Source organism: Cydia splendana, chromosome 11 (assembly GCF_910591565.1).
Source record: "Cydia splendana chromosome 11, ilCydSple1.2, whole genome shotgun sequence".
NCBI classification, from domain to species: domain Eukaryota; kingdom Metazoa; phylum Arthropoda; class Insecta; order Lepidoptera; family Tortricidae; genus Cydia; species Cydia splendana.
The window spans coordinates 11810452-11830275 of record NC_085970.1 but is presented as its reverse complement, the minus strand read 5'-3'; the positions used below and the strand labels follow the sequence as shown (position 1 = coordinate 11830275).

The following is a 19824-nucleotide window of genomic DNA, read 5'->3' as shown; positions in this document are numbered from 1 at the left end:
CAAACAGTAAGTTTTGTAGTTTTTTGTAGTAAATTTTGTAGTATGTTTGATTAAAACTTTTAGAACGCTATTTAACTGTGATCCTTGTTCTTTCACTGATATGTGTTAAAATTGTTAAATATCTATCAAACGGTGTTGCCATCTACCTAAATAACTATTAGCCAAAGGTATGGCGCCATCTTTACGAGCATACATTTTTCTTGATTTTCAAAGGTACGTTTTTTTCTTAGACTTTATTTATCTTATACGCAGTTATATATCTTTGGTTTGGGGCTTGGTCGATATTGTTACATTGTCCCCAAATATTTATTCTTTAATATTTAAACGCCTTAACGCATCCTGGCAACATTTATGTTTACCAACATCGTGGTTTAAAAAATACTCGTTGCCGCTTCTGCTGTCGACTGTACCCTGTATCGATGGCAAGTTTGCTCGACAAAGATCCGGAAGTGCAGTCTGATAGGTCACAGGACTCGCAGGAAGTCGTCTCAGCGTCGTCTGTGGGCACTCTAGCGACACAAGGCTTTTATTCTGTTAGAGGCGCACATGTGGAATAGTTATTTACGATACAAGTGCGGAATGCGTTAAGGCGTTTAAGTATTAAATTAATAAATATTTGGGGACAATGTTACAATATCGACCAAGCCCCAAACCGAAGATATATATAACTGCGTATAAGATAAAGTCTAAGAAAAAACGTACCTTTAAAAATGACTGATTTCCATCCAAAAGCTGTGACCCCCAAACAAAATTTTATTTTCTCCAATTGCATAATTCGACACGAAGTCGGTACCTAATATGACTAATACCGCCATCGCCGCCATTAGATATATCGGCGCGGCCAAGGTGTTTAAATATATCTGAACAAAGCCTCTATAATCAAGAGGTTAAAGTGAGGTTATTTTTGAGTACCTACGTTGGTCGATATATCAGATGGCGACTCTACTTCCGAGTAGGGTTTGCACGATGGATGCGAAATGTACGGGAAGATCCGCGGATCCGGATCCAGATTCGGATAATTTCATTTCGTATCGGGATTGCAAACCCTACTTCCGAGAATATATTACAGACCCAGCAATAAAGGGCACTGCTCGAAGCAAATACGAAGGTTTATTTGTTTTCGATCAGTGGGATGGTAGACAAGATATGTTTATTTGTTTAGCGTTATTGGTATTGCGGTGTATTCTGTTTATCTGTATAACAAGGGAAAAAAACAATAATCCCAACACAGTTGTTCTAAAAGGTAATTGGTTGGCACATTTTAATTGGCATATTAACACCCAAAATTAGCTTTCCTCGGGCTGTTCCGCACAAATGCATTTTATTTTCTGTGTTGCGTATTTTTTATCGGCATTTATAGCAAGCGATTATTTTTCTGTGCATATGTTTGACCATTTGTCATAAAAAAGGAAACTCTTATATACCTGCAAATCTTCAGAAAATTCGCATTTGTCCGGGACAAACGGTAGGCAATTTCATGGAATGCTCCAAAAGTTGTTTGTCGAAATGCAATGGATGCATCAAAATGTAAGCATAAGCAAAATGCTTTCGAAACGAACTGCAAAATAGATTTATGTTGGTAGGGGGAAGTCCCCGAATGGCGGACACCTAACCCCAATTGAAGAAAATAAAAAAAGTATTTGATAAAATATGTCTTTGTTTATGAATTACTTTAATCAACAAACTTTAGATTAAAAATAAAATAACACAAATACAACTTCTATATAAACTAATTCAAAAACGAAAAGTAATCTTTAGTGAAAAAAACTCATTCCTTACAAGAGGCACCTAGTACCGGACATGCTACATTTCGAACCCCTAGCACCTACTTTGAAAAACAGAAACATCAAGCGCAACACAAAAATACGCCTCATGCGCACTCTCGTTTTCTCCATATTTCTCTATGCAGCGGAAACTTGGACCCTAAAAGCTCGCACAAGGGCAAGAATAGACGCGTTCGAAATGTGGTGCTGGCGCAAAATGTTGGGCATCTCATGGACAGCACATGGCACCAACGTGTCTATTCTGAACGAGCTCAACATAAAAACCCGTCTATCTACTATCTGTCTCAGGAGAATCCTCGGCTTCTTTGGGCACTTGGCCCGGCGGGAACCCGACAGATTAGAGAAGTTGATGATCGGTGGCCAGGTTGAGGGCAGAAGAGGCAGAGGCAGAATACCCACACGCTGGTTTGATGCCATTGAGGCAGTCACACGCGTCAAGTTCCAGGGCTCTATGCGGAAGGCAGAAGATCGGCCGGGTTGGAGAGCAATCCAAGAAAACGCAACTTATGGCGGTCACGACCCTCAGTCATGAGGTTACGACGAAGAAGAAGAAGAAGCACCTACTTTATATAACCACATAGGTGCATAACTACATACTACAAATAAACACACATTTCTCCTTTAAAATGACGATTTGCAACCTAAAACCATCGTATGACATCCTACAGAATAGCTTACGGATTTCAGAATATTCGATACACAGCCTCGTAAACAATAAACAATTCTTAGAATTTGATACTCTATAAGTATATTTCGAGCCAGCGGACATAGGCACCAATACTGCTAAATTCACAAAACATTTTGTTCAAACTGTGATCATAACAACTTAAATATATCAGAGATCAGACTTACTGGTCTAAGCGCGGCGAAATATTGAGCTATCATCTCTCCTCTTATATCATTTATTTATAACTGCCGTATTCGAACTTCAAGATATTCACAAGAGACGACACGTACTAGATCCATTCTAGATACGTTATAGTTTAGATATCAACTAGTTCTCTTTTGCAGCGCAATTCGGGCAACCAATGTCACTTTTACGTTAGATAGAGTAAGATATCTATTAGATGTGAATTGGATCTCTAAGTCATATCCTGTGGAAATCGTTCAAGATTATCTCCAGAATCGCGCAAATATCAAATTTGACAGGTTAGATCTTAAACTTATCGTTATCGTATCCTGGTGATGTCTAAAAGATATCTAATAGATGTCTATTTCAAAACCCGAATCGGGCCCTAAGTCTTTGTTTAACCAAAGATATATGTAACTCCGTATAAGATAAATAAAGTCTAAGACAAAAACGTGCCTCGGATATCAAGAAAAAGTCATTCTCGAATAGATGGCGCCATATACCTTTGGCCTATTCTCGGTTAGATGGCGTTGGCGACACCGTTTGATATTTAACAATGTTAACACATATCAGTAAAAGAATATGGGTCAGTATGGAACAATAAAAATTAAAAATCATTTATCCGTAAACATATTTTGATTACTTTATACATTTTCAATTTTATTTTAAGTTTTAATCGTGTGTCGATAGATGGCAGTAAATGTACCGTGACTACAAATTTTACTTTGGCAATAGCCCTCTATACTATCTATTCTCTTTGGTTTAACGAAGGTTCCCGACATAGTTCGTAAATAGAGCTATTCTGACTTTGGTAAACCTAACATAGTTATAAATAGTAACTTTCATTCGCACTTAATTTAGAGAATGACTGTTTCTATTATGTAATCATAAGGGTTTTCATTGAATTTCGAGTAATATAGAAAATTCTCTATAAAAATAAATATCTCTTTTTTACTGCGGTTGTTTTCTTTTGTGTAAATATCTAATAATGATTTGGTATTCAGGCAAATAAATTATTTTAAAAGTCACATTAAAAACAAATTTAATAAAATTCCCAGTATTAAACTGGTGTGAGTTTAAAATCTACTCGTACCTTCGGTGATTTGTATCGAATTTAACGTAAACAGTTTTAATAATTAATTTTAGGGTCAGGCTTTATTTTCTAAGCCTGAATCTTTGACCTAAGAGTTTTGAAATTCGTTGTTATTATACTTGTCAAGTAAATAATAGGTAGGTATTATTATGATAAATATTGTATAGTTAGCAGCGGGCGAGGTGTTCAAAATTACTATGACACGCTCTTATTCTCTTAACAATAAAGTCGTGTCAAGATCATTTTGAACGCCTCGCCCGCTTAGCAACTTCTGACCGTACGTAAAAAGATAAGGCAACACTGAAAGAAGGAAAAGGTTGATTTTGCACGTGTTGGCGACAAATTAGTTGAATTAACAAAATGATGGGTTAAAGCAAAATGAACAAATTGTTGTTTTTACATAAAAGTTTTTGTTGATATGAAAACAGTTGTATTTACTTATTTGTACATGTTGGCGTAACAATTCATGCATAGTTCAATAGGTAATTGTTGATTGTACTGTTCAAATTATTGAAATAACAATTTAAATAGTAAAGTTAACAAAACAAATACGTTAAAACAACAAAAGATATTCAACCATTTGTAAATTAACAGAAACAACAAAATACATTTATTAATTATGCCTGTTCACAATAGTTGACTTTAATGTAAATGTTAATGTTGGAATCAAGCTGATTGGCATAACCCTTTCAAATGTTTCTCCCAACCGTTCCACAAACAATTGGGATAACAATATAAGCAAGTAATAACCACAGCAAGCCATAAACCTAAATCAACACGTTCGAATGGTGAAATGAACACCCGAATTATGGTTAAAATAACGATATAAACAAGTTATATCCTTACCAAAAAAAGGCAATTGACACAACCCTTTGCAATGTTTGTTTTATTCGTCACACAAACAGTTGAGATAACAATATTAAACAGGTAAAAACTACAGTAACACATAAAGCTAAATCAACATGTTCGAATAGTTAAACTAACCCTTTCAAGTGTTTGTTTCAACTGTCACACAGACAGTTGGGATATCAATATACATAGGTAAAAACAACATAATACGAAAAGCTATATCAACCTGCGCGAATGGTTAAACTAACCCTTTCAAGTGTTTGTTTCAACTGTCACACAGACAGTTGGGATAACAATATACAAAAGTAAAAACAACATCATACAAAAAGCTAAATCAACCTGTTCGCATAGTTAAACTAACCCTTTCAAGTGTTTGTTTCAACTGTCACACAGACAGTTGGGATAATAATATACAAAAGTAAAAACAACATCATACGAAAAGCTAAACCAACCTGTTCGAATAGTTAAACTAGCCCTTTCAAGTGTTTGTTTCAACTGTCACACAGACAGTTGGGATAACAATATACAAAAGTAAAAACAACATAATACGAAAAGCTAAATCAACCTGCGCGAATGGTTAAACTAACCCATTCAAGTGTTTGTTTCAACTGTCACACTGACAGTTGGGATAACAACATACATACGTAAAAACAACATTAATACAAAAAGCTAAATCAACCTGCGCGAATGGTTAAACTAACCCTTTCAAGTGTTTGTTTCAACTGTCACACAGACAGTTGGGATAACAATATACAAAAGTAAAAAAAACATCATACGAAATGCTTAATCAACCTGTTCGCATAGTTAAACTAGCCCTTTCAAGTGTTTGTTTCAACTGTCACACAGACAGTTGGGATAACAATATACAAAAGTAAAAACAACATAATACGAAAAGCTAAATCAACCTCTTCGCATAGTTAAACAAACCCTTTCAAGTGCTTGTTTCAACTGTCACACAGACAGTTGGGATAGCAACATACATAGGTAAAAACAACATTAATACAAAAAGCTAAATCAACCTGCGCTAATGGTTAAACTAACCCTTTCAAATGTTTGTTTCAACTGTCACAGACAGTTGGGATAACAATAAACAAAAGTAAAAACAACATCATACGAAAAGCTAAATCAACCTGTTCGCACAGTTAAACTAACCCTTTCAAGTGCTTGTTTCAACTGTCACACAGACAGTTGGGATAACAATATACAAAAGTAAAAACAACATAACACGAAAAGCTAAATCAACCTGTTCCAATAGTTAAACTAGCCCTTTCAAGTGTTTGTTTCAACCGTCACACAGACAGTTGGGATCACAATATACATAGGTAAAAACAACATAATACGAAAAGCTAAATCAACCTGCGCGAATGGTTAAACTAACCCTTTCAAGTGTTTGTTCCAACTGTCACACAGACAGTTGGGATAACAATATACAAAAGTAAAAACAACATCATACGTAAAGCTAAATCAACCTGTTCACATAGTTAAACTAACCCTTTCAAGTGTTTGTTTCAACTGTCACACAGGCAGTTGGGATAACAATATACATAGGTAAAAACAACATAATACGAAAAGCTAAATCAACCTGTTCGCACAGTTAAACTAACCCTTTCAAGTGCTTGTTTCAACTGTCACACAGACAGTTGGGATAACAATATACAAAAGTAAAAACAACATAACACGAAAAGCTAAATCAACCTGTTCCAATAGTTAAACTAGCCCTTTCAAGTGTTTGTTTCAACCGTCACACAGACAGTTGGGATCACAATATACATAGGTAAAAACAACATAATACGAAAAGCTAAATCAACCTGCGCGAATGGTTAAACTAACCCTTTCAAGTGTTTGTTCCAACTGTCACACAGACAGTTGGGATAACAATATACAAAAGTAAAAACAACATCATACGTAAAGCTAAATCAACCTGTTCACATAGTTAAACTAACCCTTTCAAGTGTTTGTTTCAACTGTCACACAGGCAGTTGGGATAACAATATACGTAGGTAAAAACAACATAATACGAAAAGCTAAATCAACCTGCGCGAATGGTTAAACTAACCTTTTCAAGTGTTTGTTTCAACTGTCACACAGACAGTTGGGATAACAATATACAAAAGTAAAAACAACAACATACGAAAAGCTAAACCAACCTGTTCGCATAGTTAAACTAACCCTTTCAAGTGTTTGTTTCAACTGTCACACAGACAGTTGGGATAACAATATACAAAAGTAAAAACAACATAATACGAAAAGCTAAATCAACCTGTTCGCATAGTTAAACTAACCCTTTCAAGTGTTTGTTTCAACTGCCACACAGACAGTTGGGATAGCAACATACATAGGTAAAAACAACATTAATACAAAAAGCTAAATCAACCTGCGCGAATGGTTAAACTAACCCTTTCAAGTGTTTGTCTCAACTGTTACACAGACAGTTGGGATAACAATATACAAAAGTAAAAAAAACATCATACGAAATGCTTAATCAACCTGTTCGCATAGTTAAACTAACCTTTCAAGTGTTTGTTTCAACTGTCACACAGACAGTTGGGATAACAATATACAAAAATAAAAACAACATAATACGAAAAGCTAAATCAACCTGTTCGCATAGTTAAACTAACCCTTTCAAGTGTTTGTTTCAACTGCCACACAGACAGTTGGGATAGCAACATACATAGGTAAAAACAACATTAATACAAAAAGCTAAATCAACCTGCGCGAATGGTTAAACTAACCCTTTCAAGTGTTTGTTTCACCTGTCACAGACAGTTGGGATAACAATATACAAAAGTAAAAACAACATCATTCGAAAAGCTAAATCAACCTGTTCGCATAGTTAAACTAACCCTTTCAAGTGTTTGTTTCAACTGTCACACAGACAGTTGGGATAACAATATACAAAAGTAAAAACAACATCATACGAAAAGCTAAATCAACCTGTTCGAATAGTTAAACTAACCCTTTCAAGTTTTAGATTTAACCGTCACACAAACAGTTGAGATAACAATATAAACAGTTGAAAACAACAGCAACATTTAAAATTAAATAAATATATTCAGATAGTTAAACTAACTTACGAGCGAGGATTAAAATACATATGTAAACAGGTCAAGTCCTGTACAAAAAAAAACGATTGACACAAACCTTTCAAGTGTTTGTTTCAACTAACACACAGTACACGGTTGGTATAACAATATACACGGATAAAAACAACATCAATACAAAAACCTACATCAAGCTGTTCGAATGAGTAAAATAGCCCTTTCAAATGTTTGTCTCAACCGTTCCACAAACAGTTGGGATATCAATATAAACAGGTAAAAACAATAGCAAGATATAAAGCTAGATCAACGCGTTCAAATTTACATGTAAAAGGTGCAAGTCTCACAACACTTCTACTATAAAAAAGTTTTGATATGTAATGAGAAACCAAGTCGGTTATTTTAATCAGTGCCAGGGGATGTTAAAACAGTACCAATAAGATATATTTAATTTGTAATACATATAATGACCTGGCAATCGCACGGCTGCATAATGATATAAGGATCATCGTCACCTATTAAAAATAATTCTAATTGAACATAACGCTAGCGCTAATTGCAGTTTGAGCTTTACACATATTTACGAGTACGGTACGAGTAAAGCATTATGTGCGATTGCCAAGTCATTATATGTATTAAAAATTAAAGATATCTTATTAATACTGTTTTAACACCCCCTGGCACTGATTAAAATAACCTACTTGGTTTCACATTACATCTCAAAACTTTTTTGTATGTAGTAGAAGTGTTGCGAGACTTGCACCTTTTTACATGTAATGTTTTTGATGGGATCTCATCTCTTTTTGTAGGCAGTCCTTGTTTTCGGGTACTCACACCCATACTATGTATACACATATCATAACTAAACATATCTTCGTTCATACTCACATCGTACATCGTAGTGTACCTTTACTTTACCTATTATTTGTAGGAACTGCAACAGTAACTTTGTAATAGCATATATTTATATGGAATGGAACTTATGCAGTTCTTAGATCTTTAAAACGTGACTTATATTGCAATATTTTTAGGTTTTCTATGGCTTGATACACTGAAAACTACCTATGTTTAAAATTTGATGCTTGTACTATGCTAGAAGTACCTTAGAATTATGATGATCGGTGAGTGTGTCAGTGTCGAAATTAAGGAACTTTGACGTAAAATAATTCTTAAACTACAAGTTCAATCTGAATGTTTTTGAGATTATATGTAAAGCATCAGTTAGCACATAATACCAAAATATTTTATTTTGAGAAAGAAACATGAGATACATCAATTACTTGTTAATATTAGACATATTTTAAACCAATCTCCTTATATTTATAACAGTAATCATTAGCTATCTGTAAGGACAATCACATTATCCCTTCGTCCGGCAAACTCCTGCAGACCGCTCAGCGGGAATATGAAACTTTAATTTAATCGACAGAAACTATAAATTGATAAACTCTAGCAGCTCAAAAATGTTAATGCCAGCTGAGGAATTATGCAATATAATAACAATGTATTCATACCTACATAAATACCATTAATGTAGATACTGTTAATATTTTCATGTGTTGGCTTCTTCAGCTCATTAGGATTGATTAATTATCGCATTCTAGTTTCCTACAATTATTTATAATTACTATTTCTGAGGGATTAAATTCTGTGTGATTTAATAACTTTGCTACAATAATTATACAGCAATCTAGAGATCAACTCATGCTAAAACACACTTTAGACTTGGTCCCTGTTTGTTTACACAAACAAAATGTACATAACGTTTTGCAGTATAGATAGTTAAACCAACTCACGAGCTAGGATTTAAATATACATGTAAACAGGTTAAGTCATGTACATTTGTCTTGTTTCAACTGACACAAGAACAGTTGGGGTCACAATATTAGTACACGGATAAAAACAACATCAATACAAAAAGCTACATCAACCTGTTCGAATAGGTAAAATAGCCGTTTTAAATGTTTGTCTCAATCAATCAATCGTTCTACAAACAGTTGAGATAACAATATCAAACAGGTAAAAACTACAGTAGTACATAAAGCTAAATAAACATGTTCGAATGGTTCGAATAATGGTTAAAACAATAATATGAACTGGTTTAAAATTAAAAGGCAGCCACTGCAAATACCTGAATCGTTAATGTCACGCAAAAAATAGTCTTATAGCTCCTCTACACGATGGCCAAACGCTCCGCCAACGCTTGGCCCATGAGTTGGCCGTGCGATAATCGGAACGCTACTACACGATGGCAACATTCAGTTGTGATCTGACCGGTTTCCAAGATGGACGTGGAAGCAATAGCCGCGGCAGCAATTTATTTATACGCCACGTACCAACATTTTTTAAATGTGCACAATAATAAAGTAATTAAGAGCGCTATTACATTTCGGCGTTGAGCGAGTTTAGGTATTATACGCGCTGCGGCAGGCCGGGCGAGCTCAGTATGCCGATCCCTTCTACCACACTCGCACTACAATGATGGATTAAACATTCTTGATCCTTCGCGAAGCATATTGAAATCAACCATAACAACACTAACTGTACTTAACTTTTAAAGTCCTAAAACTGTTATTTGGTAGGTACGAAAATACTAAATGCAGTGCAAATGTACATAGGGGCTATTCATAAATTACGTCATCTATTTTTGACCATTTTTGACCCCCCCACCCCTCAAATCATCCAAAAATCATGCTTCGGATGACTCTGTTTCCTCCTACGTGCATGCTACCATCATCCGATGTCCAGACCCCCCCCCCCCTCCTCCCATTTGAAACGACGTAATTTATGAATAGCCCCATATCTACCTATCTATCTATATGTGTTTCACTCAGGGGCAAACTAGGGTTAAACAAAATTTGCCTATCGACCGCGTCCGAGCACGCACTGCCGATTGGGCCACGTGTAGATGCGTACCGCCATCGCTCGGCCAAGGCCTTTGATGTGCGGCCGAAAAACCGACACCGCGGCCAACTCATCGCCATCCCGCGCGCCATAAGCTAACCGACACCAGGACCCCCTCTACACGTTCGCCCAACATATTGGACCAATAGGTTGGGCCATCGTGTAGAGGAGCCATTAGAAGAACACGTTTAACTATAGGTACATTGCGTGTTGTGTTACCTACTTTTCGGCAGCATTCGGTTTTATTCGCTGTTATTAATGTTCACAATGTTAAGTGAACACTTTGCCACATCGCCACCGAATTTCTAGTCACTAGCGTAACTATGACCTCCAAATACGCGGAGTTATTTTTAAATTGGGTGTCAAGTCTTAGTGGTTATTATGATATTATGATAAAAAGTAAGACAAAATAGGTGTCTTTTGAATAGACAACTACGAGTAAGATGGCGGCGAACGACGCGTCTAAAGGGTCCCATACACGGTGCAATATTTTTATCTTATAGTGTTAACCACTTTTAAGATGCCGTTTGTATTATGTTCATAAAAAAAATTGCGGTATTGGTTTGTATCATAAGATATAGCATGCTAAGATATATTTTGCATCTTAAGATACATCGCTAGGCATCTTTGCGTCGCTAGGCATCTTAACATAAAATTTCCATATCGCTCGACAGGTTAAGAAATATGACAATAATATATAGAGCTGGTCAAGCAAATCTTGTCATTAAAAAAAGGCGCGAAATCTAATTTTCTATGGGACGATATCCTTTGGCGACTACATTTTTCAATTTTTTATTTTTTCCAATAACAAGATTTGCTTGACCAGCTTTAGTATCTTAGCCGTATCTTCGTACAAACTGTATAGAGTTTAAGCGGAAAGAGCAGAGTCGTGGAATGTATTGGGCCCCATACATTCCACGACTCTTCTGTTTCCGAGCAGACTATAGTGAGCGATGTTTTACTTTAAGAGGCTGCTAATACCCAATTTCGATGAAATTGATGTTACTTAAGCAGTTATTTTACGAAAACTGTTTGATTTATAAAATAAAAAAAATGTGTTAGTATTCATCATATTTCACATTTCAACATAGAGGTTGTGTATTGCTTGTCCTTGTCACAGTCTCACTTTTTGTTTGTTCCCCACCAAAAATTTAATATGGTTTATGGTGGGCAACATTACAAACAAATTATGATTGGACGAAATCGGCTAGATAGAAAATAATTGTCTTCAAGTCACCATTAAACGCTGTCTTAATTTTTTTTTGCCGTGCGTTCCGTGTATTGCGTCCTTTACTGGAAACTCGTGCGCCGACGCGACGCACGCCGCTCGCGCACGCGCAGTCGCGCATCGCGCAACCGCCAGGCGCCAGCGTCAAGCCCGCCCGCGCCCGCCAGTCTATCCGAATTTGTGGAGAAAGATGTACGCGTGTTGTGTTAGTGATACGAAATGACGGAAATAATGGATATAAACATTGGTGGGTAAGAACACATTATAATTGTTATGTTATTAACTCTAATTATTATAAATTAAGAAGGTTATTTTATTTTTTAAGGTCTCATATATTTAGCCATTTCCGCGGAAACCGCGTTTAACGCTTCGAAGGTACGTGTTTGTTATTTTCGTTGTCTGATTATTATTTTCGTTTTTTTAGTATTAGAAAAAAAAAAACAATGTTGACGTGTCTTTTTATTGGAAAACGCTTTTAAAACATTAGTATTATATTATGTATAACTATTACTTATAAAAGCGAGCTTGTCGGTCGCCATCTTGTTTACATCAGCTCACGGTAAATTTTGTGTTGTTTTAGCTCATGAATCTTATACCTTTAAACGAGTAATTCTTGTTTATCTATTTATTTTTATACTTCGTTGATCTCGGAAACTGCTCTAACGATTACAATGAAATTTGGTATATGGGGGTTTTCGGGGGCGAAAAATCGATCTAGTCTAGCTAGTCTTATCTCTGCGAAAACGCTCAATTTTTGAGTTTTATAATGTTTTCCGAGCAAAGCTCGGTCTCCCAGATATTACTGTTAACAGTGCAATACTTAACATATTTCAGATAACAATATATCCCTCGAATTAATGAAAAGTATGAGGAACTCATCCCGAGAGACAGAATTTTGTTCAAATCTGGGTTGGAACAGCTCTACAAAGTTATAGACGTACGTACCTATTGTTTATTTACCTGTCAACCTTTACTTATTAAGTAGTTGAATCAAAAGCTGTGCTTTTGTTGAAATGACACATTATTCTTAGTTAAAACCACAGTTTTCCTTTCTTTACTGAAATGGTTATGTTTGCAGGAAACGTCAACGGAAACGGCAACAATAAGTGACATAGATACGAATAATGATGGTATATCAGCGCCGTGTAGTCCATCAGGGCATGCGTCCAGTTTATCCAGTGTGTCCAGCTGTAACGAGAACGCGATATCCGGAAAAAATCCACGCGTAAGTGTTTGAGCATTACGAGTACTCAACTAATTTATAAAACAAAGTTCTCTGCTGCGTCTGTCTGTTCGTGATAAACTCAAAAACGATGGCACGGATTTTCATGCGGTTTTGGCCAATATTATTCGAGTGACGCGATTCTTTTGTACTTAGGGACTTTATGAAGTCTTATAAGAATAGTTATTTGAAATAGTTAATTGGAAGCGGCTTTATTGCTTGAAATGGTTTTGTAAAACAACAATTTAGACATGTTGTTTTAACCTATTGTAAAAATGGGTTGTGCTAACCCTAACCCATGGGTTAGCACAACCCATTTTTACAATAGGTTAAAACAACATGTCCAATTTGTTGATTTCATGAATTTTAAGACCGCGGACTGTACGCACGCGGTAAGCGGTGGTGAGCGTGGCGAACTATGACAAACTATGTAACCGATTGACTTGTTCTACGAATATATTATCATACATATATTTAAGAATTAAGATACATTTTATAAAAAATATTGAGGCGGGCGGCGGGTAGGGCGAGCGGGCGCTATTTATTCGTTTGCTATGTATTTAACGGGCAGCAAGGTACGTGTTCCATTCGAATTTCAAAAATTTTTCTTTCTGTTTCGTAATGGCGGGTCGAAGTATTGAAGTAATTTCTTATATACTTAACAAATAACTTATTTTCACATTGTTGATACAACTGAATGTTTTTGAAAAAATTATATGTAACAGAATATAAAATTGCGCATATTATAGCGGCTGTCCATAAATTACGTCATCGACTTTTGACGATTGTTGACCCCCCCCCCCCCCCCCCCTATAATCATCCAAAAGTCATGCTTCAAATGACCCCATTTCCTCCTACTTCATCCTACCGTCATCCGATGTCCAGACCCCCCTAATTTGAAATGACGTAATTTATGAATAGCCCCATATCAAAATATGGTAGGTGTCGCTAACTCGCAATCGCAAGTAGTACTAAAAAATATACGAAAACTTGAAAAGCCAAAATTATGTACTTCATTAAACATTAGGACTTTCATTATGTTTTATATTATGTATCTTAAATATATGTATAAAATATCCGAAGAACAAGTCACTCGGTAACATAGTTTGGCAATTAAAATATAAAAACGGATTTTCATAATACATTTAGGCCTTAGGGCATAATATTCAGTAAAATTATATCTTATGATAATACAAATAAACGTGCATAAGAATATTTGAACTTCAGCCAGGGGCGATTTTACAATGGCATTCCGTCTAGGCCCTTTGCGTCTCTGTACGGCTACCATGACATTGACATGATATATTCGCTGCGTAACTTACTTTCTATAACTCTCGCTAGCACTAATAAGCAGGTACGAGTGAGATGCATAGAAAGTAAGTTACGCACACGCTCGCGAATATGTCAGTGTCAGATCAATATCACGCTCGTGGTACTAAAGTTAGCTAACTATAGTTACGTCACAGCGTTTTTGTCTGTTTTTAGGAGATATACAACATACCTGGTTTGAAATACAATAACAAATATAGACCTGCCAAAGGAAATCTGATAGATAGGTATAATAATCAAAGGAGACTATTAAAACGAGAAGGTGTTCTTGGCCGGAAAAGAAAACTTCAAATTGAAAATAATGATCAGGAACATTCAGGTACCTACCTACCTAGGGGCTATTCATAAATTACGTCATTTCAAATAGGGGGGGGGGGGGGGGGTCTGGACATCGGATGATGGTAGCATGACGTAGGAGGAAACGGGGTCATTCGAAGCATGATTTTGGATGAGTTTAGGGGGGAAGGGGTCAAAAATCGTCAAAAATAGATGACATACTTTATGAACAGCCCCCTACCTACTTACATATTTACAGAGTCAAGGCAACACCAAATACACTTAAGATCAGCGTAATCGGGTCACTATATGAATGGAAAATCTTGATTTCATTGCTCTTGAGTATAGGATGAGAGCAGACAAAGTAGCCAAATGTATTGTAAGTCGCAACCCATCTTAACCTACCTACTAAGGAAGGATTTGTTGCAAAGCATGTGGCCACATTGGCTGCTTTTGCGTGTTTTATATATAATGCATACGGTTTTTATTAAAAAAAATGAAATTTGTACTAAGTTCATTGCTACCAACATAATAAAAAATACTTTCTTTGGTATCATCACTATTGGAAGGTGGACTTCTAAGGCCCGTAACACACTTATACCTACAGCACCACGACCCTGGTGCGGAGCGGTTATGTGTAACGGCTTTAAAAAAAAACATAACCATAGACATCACTCGTTTGTTTTTACGTTTCCCGCTTTTCCCGGTAATTACTTGTTCTTGTACTTTGCGTTACTATTTGCTTTGCGTTCACAAAAATTGTTGAAAATGGACCAAGAGGACAACATTGTTTCTACACCTGAAGAAATATTCGCTGCAGCACAAGCAGCGACCGAAAATTTGTTGCCTAAGTATTAAATCGCAGCACCTATACGACAAATCTTATGAGAAGTTCATGGCATGGAGATTGGAGCACAAAACTTCGTCATTCACTGAAAACGTCTTATTGGCGTATTTTCATAGACTAATTGGAAGCACCGGATCAGATCTATCTTTTAAGCAAGGTTGGTATATGTTATAATTTTGTTTGATTTTAGAGTAGTTACAACAAGCTATATTTATGTAAGTACATTTTATATTTTTGCATTCAAACTGAATATTATTTAATTCTCCTTTTTCTTGTTACAGGTTGCAGTAATATTTGCTATTATGGGTGCTTGTCGTAGACAAGAGCTACACACATATAGTAATACTACTATCCAAAATTTACAAAATTATCTACATTTTCATAAATAAAATTTTATTTTTACATTTTTGTATTTTATTTAATATTGCCTACTCATAGAAAAAGCATTGCATGCAACGTTGTATAAGTAGTCAAAAAATGCTCATGGCGTATTTATTAACAATGTTCGCCTTTGGCTCACATTGTTACCCACGCCACTCACATTTTTTTACCCCTCTTATAAAACTGTTGCATAAAATACTATTTCATGTGTTGTTTTGCATTTTACTTTTTTACTAAAAGATCATTATTTTCAGCAGACATTGAAGAAGACGAGGAAACCGTTATATGGCTTCAGTATAATAAAGAGCCGTTTCATGAAGTAAAAGATAAATGGCTACAAACTAGAAAATATCGTATACAAACAGATTACAAAAACGCGACCAAAAATTTGCAAGACATATTAAAAAAATATCCCTTGTTAAAGCAGGGTTTTGGCTTTCAGCTTGTAAGTATATTTTTTTTATTAAAGCGGTAATACAGTTTTACCTGTGAAAGTTAATAACGATTATGGGCCGCTTGCACGAATCACTAACCCGGGGTTAACCGGTTACTCGTACTCATTTATTTATAATATAATTACATATTACACGTCCAAATTGATGTTAAATTAAGTTACACCTGCTGGAGTTATCATGGTTACCAGTACAATTTGACACTGGGTTAACGGTTTAACCGGTTAACGCCGGGCTAGTGGGATGGTGCAAGCGGCGCTAACGGATTAACTATTTTGTGACAAATAGGTATTGTCTTTCAGCACTGGTTAGTATTTTAATACCTTATATATGATTTGCAGATTGAGTTGGACTTTGAATACAGTCATCCTAAAAGGGACATCTCATTGTTTGTGAAGTTTCCAGAGTTTTTAGAAAAAGCTAATGCTGCTTTTATTGGCGTGAAAGTATTTCAAGATTTGAAGATCCTCTTCAACAACACAACAAAAGAAGGTAAATTTTGCCATTGGTAAATCTTATCGCGAGATAGAGATAGAATTCTCTTATGTGGATGGATCGAGAAATTGGGACACCGTTTCGCTCACACCAGGAAAAAAATATTAGGTTGCTTTTACCTTACCTGATCTTATACATAATAATTAATAATTGTCTTTATTGTTTTAAATGACCATATTTTATAATGAGCTGTAATAAGTAGGTATTAGGTATTAAATTTTTTAACTTTATCTTAATTGTAGTTGATTTTAGTTTTATGTTCATTTTACAACACTTATTATACAATAAATGAGTTCTTTCCAGTATAAACTCTAGTAGGTATAGTAAAATAAAAGACACTAATAAAATTATAATTTAATTTCAGACACGAAAGCATTTATTGCTTTGTCCTTACTTTGTGCGAAACTTGTCCCGACTGTCGGCAGATCTGATAATAGAAGGAAAGATAAAGACGAAAAGGTAAGATAGCTGATAGGTTTTGATACATTTATTATAAATTAGTAAACACCCCTATCCTGGAACAGGCACCAGTAATAGGACAGTATTGACAAATCCTGTAAAATAAGTATGTATCATCAGTTTTCAAACACTGGCAAGATTTACCATAAACTGGAGCGATAGAGCTGCTTAAGTTTGACGTTTCATTGATTATTCTTTGTTTTAAAATTAATGGCACCCTACATCCCATCATGACTGGAACAAAAAAAAACATAGTTTTTATTTGTTAATAATATTGAAACCAATGGCAGTGCTTTCATTAAAACATTGAAAACATAAAGGACGAATAGGACATTCAACTTTTAACTCGTAAAGTTGTAGAAATTTTACAGGTGCCGCGAAAATATCATGCTCCAAATTTTCTTTTAAATGTCACACATGTCTGGTTCCCCTAACATAGGTTTATTAATCGACTTCAAAAAAGTGGACGGTTCACAGATAGTTCATAGTTCGTGGTCTCTATTTTATCATACAGTTATTTACTCTATGTTTGTTAAGATTTTTATATTATTTATTTACCTTTATTACATATATTGACTCTTTGCTTATGAATGTTTCTGTTTTTAGCGATCATCAAAGGATTCGGCTGAACAAAGAAAATATAACAAACCGACCATATTAGAATCACGTGACAGCTTGATATTGCACGTGAAGGTAAATATTTTTAATTTATTACTTTTAATTTTATACGTCCCACTGCTGGGCACAGGCCTCCTTTCATGCGCGAGAGGGATTGGGCTATAGTCCCCGCGCTAGCCAATGCGGGTTGGGGACTTCACATACACCTTCTGAATTTCTTCGCAGATGTGTGCAGGTCTCCTCACGATGTTTTCCTTCACCGAAGAGCGTCTTAACTAAGAATCTATAATAAATATAGATTAAGCTAAGTACTCCAAACATGACCTATTGAATATTTTTTATTTTAATTTTTTTAGACTGCTATCAAATGATACATGACCTATTGAATATTTTTTATTTTAATTTTTTTAGACTGCTATCAAATGACCTATTGAATATTTTTTATTTTATTTTTTTTAGACTGCTATCAAATGATATTTCGTACATATAAAGGACCGAAAAACTCATTGGTACGAGCCGGGGTTTGAAACCGCGACCTCCAGATTGAAAGTCGCACGCTCTTACCCCTAGGCCACCAGCGCTTTTTATTGTGTATACTAAACCTGTAAAATGTAAATATTTCAATCGGCATATTCGGCAAACCATGAAGCAAATCCAATTTTTGGGTTTGTCTTATTCGGAATCTTCTGATGTCAAATGTGTAAGTAATTAAACTTTTTTTGTTTTAGACTCAGAGTGACATTCAGAATTGCCTTGCAACACGTCGCGTCGGGATATCCGCCTTAAGAAAGGACTCACACCAGTGGTAATTTGCGTCGGACCAGACGTCGAAAATATTACGGAGTTCTACATCAATTTTGATGACGTCACTTACCAGCTGGAGTCTCTTTTAAAAGCTGTTGATATTTGCTTCAAAAATTTTCATGTATTTGATATAGAATATCCCCGCGAGAGTATTCAGCCGTGGATGTTCATACAACACTACTTTTATGAAATTCATACGGCACAAGATCATACATTTCCGAGTGTTGCTAGTTTAATTGCAGATTTAATATAAGTTACTATCAATGTTACTTTAGTGAAAATTACGTTTAATTGCTTTATCGTTAAATTTTTAATATAGCTGCTTACAGTCATAATTCATACATTTGCATAAGATAATGTACATACAGGTTCATACAGGTTTACATATAAGTAGGAATCAACTACCTCATTTGGTACAAAATTATTAATATCTGCAATTAAGGCGGCATCACTCGGTTTATGATTTTCTCTCTAAACTCTGGCGCTCTGCTTCAACAATGGATATACATTTAATGTTTTACAACTTTCAAACGCTATCATTTCTGTGTTTTATATAAATTTTGGTATATAGGCGCCACTATTTATAGAGCAATAGGGTACTTTTCAGCCGTCCTAATATAAGGAAAAATGGGGTTATTCCCACTAGTTACCACCAAGCTGTTACCAGTGGTAACTACTGGGATTTTTTTCCCACCTTTTACCTTTTTGTTAAAGTTCAAGACTAATAAAAATAGTATAAATAGTATCGTATAAATATAGAGTAGTTTAATAAAATAATGATATGTCCATTAGTGTTCCAGTAAAATACCTTAAAATGATAAATAATAGTTAGTTTTTAACTGCTTTGTATGTTCGTCCGTATAATCAATTCTAGTTACAATTATTAATAAGATAAATTTAATTCAAGCGTTAATTTCTCCTTGGTTATTTTAGTTTTTTCACAGCTTGCAATGATAAAACTGTTTTTATTTTTAATAACTTTTAAGGCAATTTACTGAAACACTAATCGGCTTAAGTATAATTATTTATTAAAGTACAATATATTTATACAATAGTATAATATATATACTGTTTTTATTAGTAAAAAAAAATCCCCGAAGTTACCACTGGTAATTGGTGGTAACCAGTGGGAATACCCCGAAAAATGCAATAATTATATATTATATGAGATTGATACATAGTTACTGCGTAT

The 19824-nt window shown here is 35.2% G+C and overlaps 2 protein-coding genes across 3 annotated transcripts in view; one reads left to right on the top strand and one right to left on the bottom strand.

Moving 5' to 3' along the window:
- The window catches only part of LOC134794906 (synaptotagmin-10-like), a 166810-nt gene that overhangs the window by 45225 nt on the left and 101761 nt on the right, over positions 1-19824 (bottom strand). The gene's annotated exons all lie outside the window — the stretch shown is intronic.
- Positions 420-18637, top strand: LOC134795130 (uncharacterized). Its single transcript, XM_063766963.1, has 8 exons — positions 420-533; positions 12828-12974; positions 14457-14619; positions 16062-16249; positions 16598-16748; positions 17116-17210; positions 17817-17903; positions 18557-18637. Exons 1-8 carry the CDS (start codon positions 420-422, stop codon positions 18635-18637), a joined length of 1026 nt encoding a protein of 341 aa, XP_063623033.1.

Excerpts from the sequence above, each read along its gene's own strand:
- LOC134795130 (XM_063766963.1), top strand. The coding sequence starts at position 420 with ATGGCAAGTTTGCTCGACAAAGATCCGGAAGTGCAGTCTGATAGGTCA. Across the intron at positions 14,620-16,061 it reads TAATGATCAGGAACATTCAG|ACATTGAAGAAGACGAGGAA; the intron begins GTACCTACCTAC and ends TATTTTCAGCAG. Across the intron at positions 17,211-17,816 it reads GGAAAGATAAAGACGAAAAG|CGATCATCAAAGGATTCGGC; the intron begins GTAAGATAGCTG and ends TTCTGTTTTTAG.